We start from the raw sequence: 12,919 nt of genomic DNA, 5'->3' as shown, positions 1-12,919 counted from the left end.
TTTTTTTCTCAACAGCTTCCTTGTTAATTGTTTTGCTGACTTCTCCTCCACCCCAATTTTGGTCATCTTCTGTTCAATGTTTAGAGAATTATGCTGCTGATAGATAGAATCCCAATTCTCTTTACATAGTTTCTGTCAACATTTCAGTGTAACAAATAAAAAAAGGATCACTGGAACCTCCCTCCCCAAATAAAAAACACTGTATCAGTTTTTGGGGTCCGGGTCCCGTTCTAATCGGTATGGTTGAAATGGGCCTGGCGTCGTCCACATGGACGTGTGCAGTGCGTGCATGCATCATACCTGCCTGTGACACTCTGCAAGCCTCCGTGATGCTTCAGCTGCTTGGTGGAGCTTCGCGCAGGCGCCGTACACACCATGCATGTGCACGGAAGCGTCAAAGGCTTAAAGGATAATAAGAAACAAGGGCGGGAAGGTGGGCCCTCCAGAGCACCGTACCGGAATGGTATCGGGTGCTCCAAGCAGGCTCCGGTATGCCCGTACCGGGGCGTACCACCTGCAACCCACCACTGCACTGTATACTCCACCTCAATGTCAAAAGTATGTCTAATTTGTGCTTGGATCCAGGGTGTTTTCAATTATTCTGAGCAAAATTACACAAGAAGGTACATCATTCAAGTATGCTTTAGTATTTGCAATAGTTTGGATTTTATTTTTGGGGGGATGATTAATTTAAGTAGACCAAGAACACTGGAAAACAAAAGAAATTACATTTCATATAAGAAGGAAATAACATTCTGTTCCTGGTCTTCTGAGAAACTTTAAACAGCCTTGCTCTGGGCATATCCCCCCTCACCCACAATAATAGTCTGGTTATTTTTTAAAAAAACCCTTCAGAATTATCACAGTAAAATCCACAGAAACATTGGATCAGAAACAAAGAAATAATGATGTCAAATGGATGAAGAGAAATTTGGGGGAAGTGCATGCTATTTGCACTAAAAAAATGAAACATGGTTGGGAAGAACAAAGTGGGGAAAAATAATTCAGAGAATGGAAAAAGAGGAGATTTCAAGAATTCGGTTGGCTCCTGAAGAGAGATCCCAGTTGGTTTCTTAGGTATTGAAGGAGACATTTGTAATGGAATTACAAGTTTGACTTATTAAAAGTGTGATTATCAAGCTTTTGTGGTTAAAGTGGCTTAACAGCAGGAACTGAATTAGTGAAATATTAGAAAATGGGAAGAATGATTATTTTCCTCAGATTTTTTATGTGTTTTTAATTGGTTCACAGTCTATAATCCAAAATATCTACAGATGGTATTTTCAGGAGAAAAATGAATTGAAAAAAACCTCTGCCTTCAGTTAATTCTGCCTCATCCTTGCCTCCATACACACAATTTCTCCTTTAAAGGAAAGCGCTGGATGGGAATGGCCAGTACATGTTGTTATGTGTAAATTATAAGTAAATAAATGCCTTAGGCCAGTGTGAGTTCACCTTTTTAAAAGCCATTTTTCGCCTTCCCCAGGCTCCAGAGGCTTTATAGGAGCCTGGGGAGGGCGAAAAGAGCCTCCCCTGCCCCCTCCGGAGGCCCTCCAGAGTCTTCAGGGACCATCCGGAGGCTTCCCTGAAGCCTTTGGAGCGCTGAAAACGACCCTCTGAGCAACCCGGAAGTCCGGGGGGAGGCTCTTTTCGCCCTCCCCAGGCTCCTATAAAGCCTCTGGAGCCTGGGGAGGGCGAAAAAAGCATGTAAAATGGGGGGGGTCGCGCGTTGTGCGCACATGCGCACTGGGGGGTCGCGCGTTGCATTATGGGTGCGGCACGCCCGCACACAACCCCCTTGCGCTCCCCCCACTTGTGGCACGCGAACCAAAAAAGGTTCGCCATCACTGGCTTAGGCTTAAGCCATAGCGACTCTTAAATGCCTCCAAATATAGATTTTTATTTTTGTTTTGCTTTTCCCCTTGGCAAAAGAAAATGATTGTCTTGGGCCATTTCCCCCTTTAACCTCACCAAAGAAAATGTTAAGGATTAAAAAAAAGTCAATCCCATTCACTCTGATGACATTACAATATCCTTTGTAGCATCCCCACCAGCTTCCAAGCTGAAAAAAAGATTGAAAACCTGCTATGCTGTACAGGGGTGGTATACACTTCCCTTCCCTTCCGTTTTACAAATGTGAGCGCATGTACCACCTCTGCGCATGTGCTTTTTTGGGGGAAAGGGCCAAAATGGGATGCCATAGAGCCAGGCCCGGTGAGCTTCCAAGAGCTACCCACAATTTCTGCTACCAGTTCGGGCAAACCGGTCTGAACTGGTAGACTACCACCTCTGATGCTGTATAAGATATGAAGAATACAGAGACAATCATAGGCATCCCTGCTATCTGAACTGAAGTCTTATTTTTTGTGGATACACACACACGTTTATCTGTGTGCGTGCAGAGCCACATTCAGCCTGATGCAAAGGTTGTGACCTAAGAACTTAGAAAGCTGCATTAAAAGCTACAGTTGACAGTCTTTCTCAAAGTAGAGTTGTTAGAGACAAATGTGCAAAGTTTCCTCAAGGTCACCCAGGATGAAATTAAGACAAACTGACAGTTTGAGCCCTCTGAGAGTGCAGAAGCTTTAGAAAATTTTAGCTTCAACCCTTTCTCTTATATAAAAAGTAGCATTTTCTTCAATTGTATTCCTAACTCTCTGTCATAGTTTCTCCTGGTGATGTAAATTTGTTTAATTTGACATGGTTGCTATAACTCTAAACATTCAGAAAGTATTATGTCTTACTTTTGGAATAGGATTATTAATATTCTTACTAAGCATTCATATTCAATTACTATTATATTACTATTGCTATTACAGCCAGAGGATAGGCCCATTCAATTATGAGGGAGCCTATTCAATGAAACTGACCAGGACATGCCATAAAATGTTTGTTTGCTGGTATAGATGGCTTCCAAAGGTTTAAATAAATTCAGACAGATCTCTCAAAGGCTAATGGATTAGGCTTCATGACTAACTACTACTGCCTCTAGCCATGGAAACAGTGGCTCTACTCACTAAAAGCAAAGGAACAACAATAGGCTAGCTGGAGGATTGCCTTAATTTGTTATAAGTGGGCTTCCTAATTGCATTTTGTGGAACAGAATGCTGATTAGATGGGCCCACTATGGCCTATTTGGGAGCTGAGGGTAAACACTTAAATTTCAGATAACTAGAAAAAAGTAGAATGGAAAAAAGTAATAAAGCTATGGATGCTCAGAAAGCATAATAATACATTTGAAAAATGCTGTGTTTCAAAATAGCAAACTTTCACTTAGGAGGCAAGAATTATACTAGTTGCTATTACAAGAAACATGTTAAAAGTGCCTCAAAGGTGCTTTTTCAAAAGGCAACTGGACTGTTTTTTCTTTGAGGAAGAAGAAGACATTTTGCTTCTCATCCAAGAAGCTTCATTGGTTCTGGCAGGAGGGTGGGGGTGATGGAAGGATTAGTTCCGAAAGGATGTGTGTGTGTTTGAAGGATTATATTTCTTTGTAGTCATCTGGTTGTTACCACTCTCCCTGAGAGCTCTTGAGGCTACTTGGGGGTTTATCTGTGCCCCCAGGGTCACATGTGCAAATGAGGGTGGAATCATCAGCCCCAGAGAACTGGCCAATGGGAGGACAAAGATAGCCTGCAGTTTGGAGTGAAATATAATACATTGGAGTTCTTTCCAAAATGCCTCCACCCAATTAGATTTAGAATAAAGCTGCCATAACCGTAGGATTGAAGTGGTTTAAATGCTAAGATGAGAGCCAGTTTGGTGCAGTGGTTAAGGCATCAGGCTAGAAACTGGGAGAATAGGACTTCTACCTTAGGCACAAAGCCAGCTGGGTCACCTTCGGCTAATCACTCTCTCTCAGCCCTAGGAAGGACAAACCACTTCTGAAATCTTGCCAAGAAAACTGCAAGGAGTTGCCCAGGCAGTCACCAGGAGTCTATACTAATTCAAAAGCACAAGGGAAAAAAAAAACCAAGCAATAATATTTCACCTTGGATAAAACTAGAATTCTTTGAAAATGGCCAACATACAATCTTTGGAGAAGGTAAATCAAAAATACGGATGGCTTATAGCAAAATTCATCAGTAGTGCAATGATGCAATAAGCAATATTATTTCATATGGCTGAATGGTAGTAATTTAATGTTAAAATGCTGGGGGTCGAAGGTACATTTCCCTAATTTTGCTAATGTTTATCTTACAATACAATATAACATCTTAGAGACTTCTGTGTGTTTTCATCATTCTCTAGTGAGCTTTTTTTGAGGAGCCTCCTGCAATATATTTTGGCTGTACCAATATCAAGTAAATATAGGTTTGTTTGGTATGGTATGTTGTGGTATATTGTGATATGGTTTGGGGTGGTTTGGTTTGGTACGGTATGATATAATTTGCACGGCATAAAGGTACAGGATATATTTTTGTGCGTAAGAAAAATGATAATAACCATAATCAACCTCTATTTGTGATATGGTACCATAGTATCTCCTGAAGCATCTGAGAAACAGACTTTATGCTGGTTCACTTGGCTTGGTGGGATTCAACTTGTTTCTAAAAAGCGTCTCTCCCAAGCAATCACATTTACATAAAAGCACAACAGGTAAAAACTAGGCTATACCTTTGTAATTCCACTAAGGATAGTTAGTAGGTGAACTTACCTCTTAGATAATTTCTATTTTGTTCCCTAAAGATATTGCAGATGAAATGCCATTCTTGAATTGCAAGGCAACATTCAGTCTTCCCAAAGAAGTTATTTTTCATGTATGCCCTTCATTATGTAAAACTGAGAATAAATACTTGAAACTGACAAGCAGGAGTCCCAGACAATCTTCCTCCAACCATTAAGTACAGCATGTGTTTCAAACCCAGGAGTTTATACAAAACTATGCCAAGGAAACGATTTAGCTTGGTTGACTAAAATGATTTTATTTGGAATTTTCTGTGTGTACCTGTTGCCTTCCCTAATAAGCCCCTTTTCCATTTAGAAATTTAGCTTCTTTGGTTTTGTAAAGGAAATTATCACTAAAATCTTCCCCATGAGCACACCGTTGCAATTATAAAGCTATTTTTTCTTTATCAGTATTAGCAGAAGGGTTATTAAATTCTGTATTTCTGGGGTTTCAGCAGGAAGATCTAAAGCAGATTTCTCTTTTCTTAGAACTGAGAAGTCTTAGAAATTGACAGCTGGATAGACCCAGGGGTGCTCAGAAGATTCATTCTGACTGATGGCAGCCTATCGTAATTATTGGGGAAAGAGGCTTACTAGAGAGGTTTAAATTATTCCTTATCCTTCTTTGAAAGGGTCACAGAGAGAGAAGCTGTTCTTACCGATGCTATAGAGCTGGGGTGTCGTCATGTTGTCATGTGACATATCACGACTTTTCCCCCTTCACTAAACCGGGGATGGGCATGGGCATGGCCAGCGCACGATGCATCTGGGCTCCGGGTCGCAGGTTTGACACCCCTGCTATAGAGCCTGAAGGTATGTCTTAGCCTCAAATCATATAAATTATGCAAAATTCAGGGTCGCAGGTTTGACACCCCTGCTATAGAGCCTGAAGGTATGTCTTAGCCTCAAATCATATAAATTATGCAAAATTCAGGTTGTAATCACAGAGTGGGTGGAATGTTGATCAGAAAGTTTGCGACAATAATATTCTTTAGCAGTTGAACAGTGAGAGTGAAGATGATTTTCTAACATTCCTGGGGAAATTGGAGAGTGGGATTATCTGATTCTTTTGATCAGAAATTGAGAAAAAATGTTTTGCTGTTGTTGTTAGGGTTGAGCGTATGTTTTTGTTTTGCTTCATTTTGTTTGTTTGTTTTACTGTTTTATATTTTACTCTCTATGATAAAACAATACATTTATTTTAAAAATTGAGAAAATGTATTGAGATAAGCTGTGACACATGGATCTTGTGTGAGGCAGCAGGGAGAAAAAGGAATGCATAAAGGAAAGTCAGGCATTTCCAGAAATGTGTTAGACAAAATAAATCTCATTTCATGAGGCTTTCTAGTGAAAAGTAAAAGTGAATGAAATTGCTCTGTTTTTCTATTTTTCTTGGCTAATCTGTCAAAGAGATTATGAACAAAGTTATATGAGCTTAAAAATTATCTTTTATTGGAACATTATATCAGAATATAAGACCCTGACACAGTTTCCAACAGATTAACATTCTTCAGATTGGTTTATATATTTTATAAAGCTAAGAAAGATGCCAGAAGAATATGAGTCTGAAGTTCAAGAGGAGACCACAAATCAAAGTAATGGAAGACTTACTAAATGTAATGGTAAATCAAAACGGCACATTTTTTATATGCAGAATCAGGTTTTTCCTTATTAGAGGAGTGTGAAAAACTTGAGTAAAAATTTTTCTTAGCAGAAACACATTCTTGCAATTGTTCCGGAAGATTTCATCACATAATGGCAGTGCAGCTGTAGGAGCAAGTTTTCATTAGACAGAGGTAATATGCCCTTTAAAGAAATTCAGGACAAGTCGAAAAAGAAAAATCTGCCAGAATTTGCTTCTGCTCATGCTTGGATTATCAATGGTAGTTGCTGCCTTCTTCAATTGCCCTCAAAGATATACTCTAATAGATCTGACTTACATATTACTGTATATATCCAAAATACCTAAGCCTTTTCCCCCTTCTATTTAATCATGTACACTTCTCAGAGACTGCCTGGACAATCTTGAGAAGCGGTTTGCCATTGCCTCCTTCTTAGGACTGAGAGAGAGTGACTAGTTCAAAGACACCCTGCTGGTTTTTGCCTAAAATGGTAGAAATCCCAGTCTTCCAGTTTCTAGCCTGCTGCCTTTACCCACCACACCAAACCAGCTTTCATCTAAGCTTTAATTTTCTTATCAGTGTGTCCAGTGAGCAGGTATCTCATTTTATTTTATCTAGTATTAAGTGATCTGTTCTTCTTGTGGTCCAGAATATCCTCAAACAATTTCTCTCACCCTGGTTCAAAAACACCAAATTTTCTTTGTTCAGCTTTGATTGTTCATTTGTCATAGCCATGTTACTTTTATGGAGAATAGGTTGTAACACGAGTTGCTGTTTGAATCAAACCCTAGTTTAAGTCTTCCTTGGTCAGTTGCAATTTCTGTTCCAGTCTGTTTTCAGATTATATGGATCTTTGGCCAGAATAGGTAGTGGAATATGGCTCTTGGCACTGTTATATTTGTTTATACATTCAAAGCTTTTGAGTCCATCATGATTGGTGAGCTATCCAATTTTCAACATCTATGGATCTTTGGCTGGAATTGTAATAGAATGTGATTCTCATAGATGTTTTGGCATTTTTATATAAAATAAGTCACAATGATTTTTTTTCTTTGAATGGGTAGCATCTACAGTGTGGTTCCTTTGGAAGTTTTGGTTATTTCTATTATCAACCCCAGGTAGGCCTACATAGTTGGTAAAAGTGAGCAGCTTTTGGGAAAATGAGCATTCCAAGTAGTTTTGCTTTATTCCACATGGCTTTCAGATATTAAGGAGTTAATTAAAAATAATATTGAAAGGACTGTGTTAGATAAATGAGAACAGAGGCTAAGAATTATATCACACTTTGAAAAATGTGACCTGAAACTTCTAAATGCAGCTGTTCATTTAAAGCAGCAGGAACCACATTGTCAAGGTGAAAGACACTTTGAAATAAAGAGATACAAATGGGAAGCACATAGGAAACTGATAAATCAACCATACACTGAGATCATTTTGTGATATATTTGGGACTTCCATTTCACAACTTATATATGAGACACAGACCTTTGAATATCTATTTGAAATAAGAAAAGTTACCAGTCAGGTTTTTAGACCAGAATATCATGAGATACTTAGAAAAATGGCATAATGGCATTATTTGCCTACAGTGATTATATACTCGTCTATCTTTCTAATAATTGTACATAAGAGAAACAGTGATATCTAACTCAATGTCCCTCTAACTACAAAACTTCCTATTTCTCAGCAACATCCACTCTTTTATCCAAACCAAACAGCAAGCTGTAAAATACTAATTTAAATCTGATAAACCCAATCCTCCTCTTTCCTTTCCATCTTGTAATATCTCATATTGAACTCGACATTTTTTCCCACTGACACACAAATTTAGATATATCTTTCTAACACTATTTAATGGTGCATCTGCTTTCAAAACATGTGTTTTCTGAAACAGAATATCATTATAGGCAACACATTCATTTTTATCACAGAAATTCTCCCCAGAAATCACAGTTATAGTTTATCCCATCTTAACATGTCTTTTAAAAACTTCATTCTATACCTTAACAGTTATTTTGAAATAACATGTAGTTCATATTTGTTAATCTTAAAACCCATTTTATTCATCAATTCTGTTTGATCTTCTATTTTCATAATTTGTTAACATCTTTGCCCTCTGCTTATTGATCTTGAAACTTCTAATGCACCACATTCTTTTAATTTGTCCATTAATATTTCAATTGCCTCTAAAGGATCTTTCAAAACGAAGAGAAAGTCCTCTGCCAAAGCCCATAATTTATATTTTTTTAAAAAAAAACAACTTCCCCCCCACAATCTTCTCATCCTGTCTTATATTGCTATTCGGAATTTCAAGAATCAAAATATATAAGAGAGAAGACCCTGGGCTCCCTCTGTTGATTTTTCCCCCCTATTTCACAGGGCTTTGTTAGATCTCCATTAACAATTATTTGTGCTTTCTGTAAAATGTAAATCTACTTTACCCATTTCATAAAGTTCTCTCCAAAATTCATATTTTCCAAAACATTGAACAAGAAAGTCCAGTTCAGATTGTCAAAGGCCTTATTTGTATCTGCAAAGATCAATGCAGCTTGTTAATTATGATGCTCCAAATATTATAACATGTATAACACATTACCAACACTGCCCTTTAACTGTCTTTTCAGTAAAAACCCACATTGATCCTCATGAATAAATTCTTGAAAGATTATTTTCAGTCTATTGGCTGGAATCATTATAATCGTTACCCTACAATTTCTTATGAAAGTCAAATCTTATGCCTCTTGAAGTATTAATGTTGTTTTGGCCTCTTTCCAATTCTCTATCTTCTTCCCTGTAGGACAGAGTTTATTGTGTTTATTTTGTAAATGTTGAAAATGTTCATCTTCCAGACATTTATAATAAAAGCCTGGCCCAGGCACTTTTCCTAATTTAATCTTTTTTATAGCTTCCAAAACTTCCCTTTTTGCTATAGATCCATTCATAGTTTGTCTTTGGTCCTCTGCAACCTTCAGTAAATTTTGTTTCTTTAGATTATTCATTTACTTCAGGGATCTTCAAACTTTTTAAACAGGGGGCCAATTCATGGTCCCTCAGACTGTTGGGGGGCTAGATCGGTTGGATTGGTATGGCTAGGTGGTCATGTGACTGGGTGAGTGTGGCTAGGTCATGTGACTAGGTAGGCATGGCCAATTTAACAGTCCATTGAACAATGCACACAAATTAAATTTTAATTTGTTTTGCTCCTGGGAGTGTTTTATTTGCTTTTGTTTGCATGTTGTTCTTTTGGTTGCATTTTCTTGTTACTAGATCATTTTTTCAGTTGTTTAGGAGTCTAGTGGTCCACTTCAGGAAACTCAGTTTTGCAGCAATTCTTCTCAGGCCCAAGGAACTTGATAAATATATATATATATATCTCCCTCTCCCTCTCTCTCTGTCTCCCTCCCCCCTCTCTCTTTGTCTATCTTCTGTAGGCGAGGGAGGTGAAAAATGTTTTTGCCCATTTTTTGGCCTCCTAGGGCATTTGTGCACCCCGTTTTTCACCTCCCCTGCCTCCAGAATATCTCTGCAGGCCAAAATTGTTGGCCTTACCATTCAGGTCCAGCCTGTGGGGCTCATGAAGGTAAATTTGCTGAAGGGTGGGTGGGGCAACGTGGGTGGGGCCTGCGCAGGCTGGATTAATGGCTTTGGCGGGCCACCCCCATAGTTTGAGGATCCATGGGCTACTTTCTCCAGAGATGTCACTTCTGTATGGCTTCATGGTCCATTAATAGAGTATCTCCTTCTTGTAATTTCCATATCATGTTCTTTCTTTTTCTTTCTTTTCATAATTTGTTTGCTAACCACTTGCTTACTTGCAAATACATTTTTTGCTTTACATAATTCATTTTTATTTACATTTCTTTTACTATTAAGGTAGATATTCATTTTGTAAATACTTAATTTGTAGAGAAATACATATCTTCTCTGGAAATTAATTTTTCTTCTTTATTTCATTTAAAATAAGTTTTTTTATATCCTTTTTTAAAGACTGTTATGTATAAAATAACTGCTAACAAAAACTTTACCTGCATCCCAAACCATTCTTAAATCAGTGCCTTTACCAAAATTATTTTCAAAACATTATTTTAATTTCTTTTTACAATTCTTTCATTTAGTCTCTATTTAAAAGAACTAGATTTCTATTTGTAAACCAAACTCACAGGAGTATGATCCCCCTCCCCAAATTGGTAATATTTCTACGTTAGAAAGCTTAGTAACCATATTCTTTGAAATGCAATTTATGTCTATTCTTGAAAAGAATAGATATGCCTTTCAGAAAAGTAAGTATAGTTTCTGGAATTGCCATTTTTCTATCTTTGTATATCAACCGGTCCTAAATTGTCCATCAAATAAAAGAAAACATTTGCTAATTGAATGATTTTGATATTTCCCCAAAAAAAGTTTTACTCAGTTGTGGGGAGATCACTCCATTCCAATCTTTCATGATGCATACATTTTCATTAGAAAAACCTATTAATCTCTATAAGTCCTTTATAAAAGAATACTTTTTGGACATAAATTCCTATATCAAAATCCTAATCCCACGCAAACAGAGGTGGGATTCAGACAGTTTGGACCGGTTCAGGAAAACCGCTTAAATTTTTACGCAGTTTGGAGAACCAGCAAATCGCACCAATGGCTGGCTCTGTCCCTCCCCTCACTCCTTATCTATCCTCGCCCACCTTGGGTGATGCCTAGAGTCACATCTGCAGCATAGCTGCTGCTGCTCTCTAGTTTCCTTGCTGGCCTTGACCATGTGGCCCAGCTGATTTCTGCCTGGTGAGTATTCCTTCACCAATCTCTGCTCCTCGCCCAGAGGCCACTCTTCACCTGGCTTGAGAAACTAAGGCCGACGGCAGAGGACAGGGACCACCATTCTCGGCCAAAGGGCTACATGGTGAGGCTTGGCCATCTTTCAGGCCTGGCTCCAGGAGGGAGGACCAAAAGCGCACAACACCCCAGCGTGACATTCTCCCTGGGGGTCGCTTGCCCACCACCCAGAAGCAGCAAGGAGCCCTGTCACGGGTTTTGGATGCGGGACTCAAGGTGGAGGGGAGGGTGAGCAGAGGCAGCCGAGAGCTGGGCCTGAAAAGAGGCCAAGACTTTTATTGCCCCCGAGGCGGCCCTTTAGCCGAACAGGCAGGTCCGAAGTGAGTCTCTCTCCAATGCTTTCCACATTTAATTTTCGAACTGCCCGGGTGAAATTAGGGTTGTAATGTGCAAGCCTTATGTCCATATAGGCTGCATTAAATTAGTGATCTTGATTGAAATCCCTCCCAGCATCCAACTCACAGGCAAATCACAAAAATTTCACGGTGAACCTGATGTCCCTGAAGGAGCAGAGACAATATTGCAGTGGAGATTGGTGGCCAGATAGTAAATTCTAGCCACCAAAGATTCCCAAGAAAAAAGAAAAAACCCCATAAGATTGCCCACTTGCACCCCATAAATCTGTTCCTCATCAGCACACTGCAGGAAAGCATATATTTAACAATTTCTCTATTACCTTAAGTATTCAAAAATGGCAACAGCTTTTGGAGACCCTGTTAGGTTTGTAGCCAAGGCTTTCAAACTCCTTATATTGTGCCCTAGTATAGACTTTCAGAGGAAAGAAATTCCATTTAACTAAATTATCATATGGATAATCTACTCTGAGGAACCAATGTGGATGTTCTATGCTGAGGAAGGTTGTTAATAACCAACAACTTGAATGGTTAAAATGAGGAGCTAACTTATATGATTCATGACCAAATGAATCCTTTAAATTTACATACACTTCAGTGTCAATGGCTCTTTTACGGTTACTGAGAACCATTTTGGAAGGACTGCCCGTCCCGAACAGCAACTTGTTTCTATTCATTTTGCTGGCTTTTTCATCAGTGATCAGCGTTTAAGTATTAATTCGTGCCTCTCTTCCTTCCTGCCTCTCTTTCACTAGAAAGAGCCCGAGATTATCTGCACAAGACAGGAAGATTCATTGTCATTGGTGGAATAGTCTCACCCGTACATGACTCCTATGGAAAACAGGTAGGTGCATTCTTTTTTCTTTTCTTCCTTGTTCACAAAGATAATCACAACTGTGGGGAACGGATACTAGGCACCCTAAGATGAACAATTGTGACATCTGTTGCTGAAACCCTTAATTAAAGTGTTTACCTTTTTCACATAGGGCATGCACTAGTTGGAGAAGGCAACTAGCGTAAGCAATCTGTAGCATGAACGTGGCAAGGTTTAATGGGTTAAATGGTTTTTTCTTCTTCGTTCATTTGTCATTTCTTCTGATTTTTAAATTATCATCTGAAACACAGTGCTCTGTGCCAATGTCATCATGGGATAGTTCATTTTCTAAAATTATCACTTAATTCCCACAGGATCCCTATCAACTAGTTGTAGTGGCCTTTGGGGAAAGGAGCAAGAGATCATACTACACTGTTTTCATCAAAGATGCCCGTAGTACATAATGCAACAGAGTGGAGTAATCCTTCACCGGCAGGAGATTTGTTTGTTTGTTTCTTTACCATCTCCATTTAAAAAGATCATACATAGCTGAGCAAAAAAAAAAAAAAAAAAGCCTTTCACTTCCATTTTTATTTTGTAATTCTGTATTGTTGTAAAGAACAGGCTGGTCA

At 38.7% G+C, this 12,919-nt stretch overlaps 1 protein-coding gene across 1 annotated transcript in view; it reads left to right on the top strand.

The window, feature by feature from the left end:
- The window catches only part of NMNAT2 (nicotinamide nucleotide adenylyltransferase 2), a 77,347-nt gene that overhangs the window by 36,816 nt on the left and 27,612 nt on the right, over window positions 1-12,919 (top strand). The window contains exon 2 of the mRNA XM_081946847.1: window positions 12,229-12,317. Within this exon, the coding sequence (XP_081802973.1) occupies window positions 12,229-12,317 (89 nt within the window). The remainder of the gene's footprint in view (window positions 1-12,228; window positions 12,318-12,919) is intronic.

Source organism: Natrix helvetica (genome assembly GCF_964273705.1).
Source record: "Natrix helvetica genome assembly, chromosome: 3".
Classification (NCBI taxonomy): domain Eukaryota; kingdom Metazoa; phylum Chordata; class Lepidosauria; order Squamata; family Natricidae; genus Natrix; species Natrix helvetica.
The sequence above is the reverse complement of the archived record's forward strand: the minus strand, read 5'-3'. Positions and strand labels throughout refer to the sequence as shown.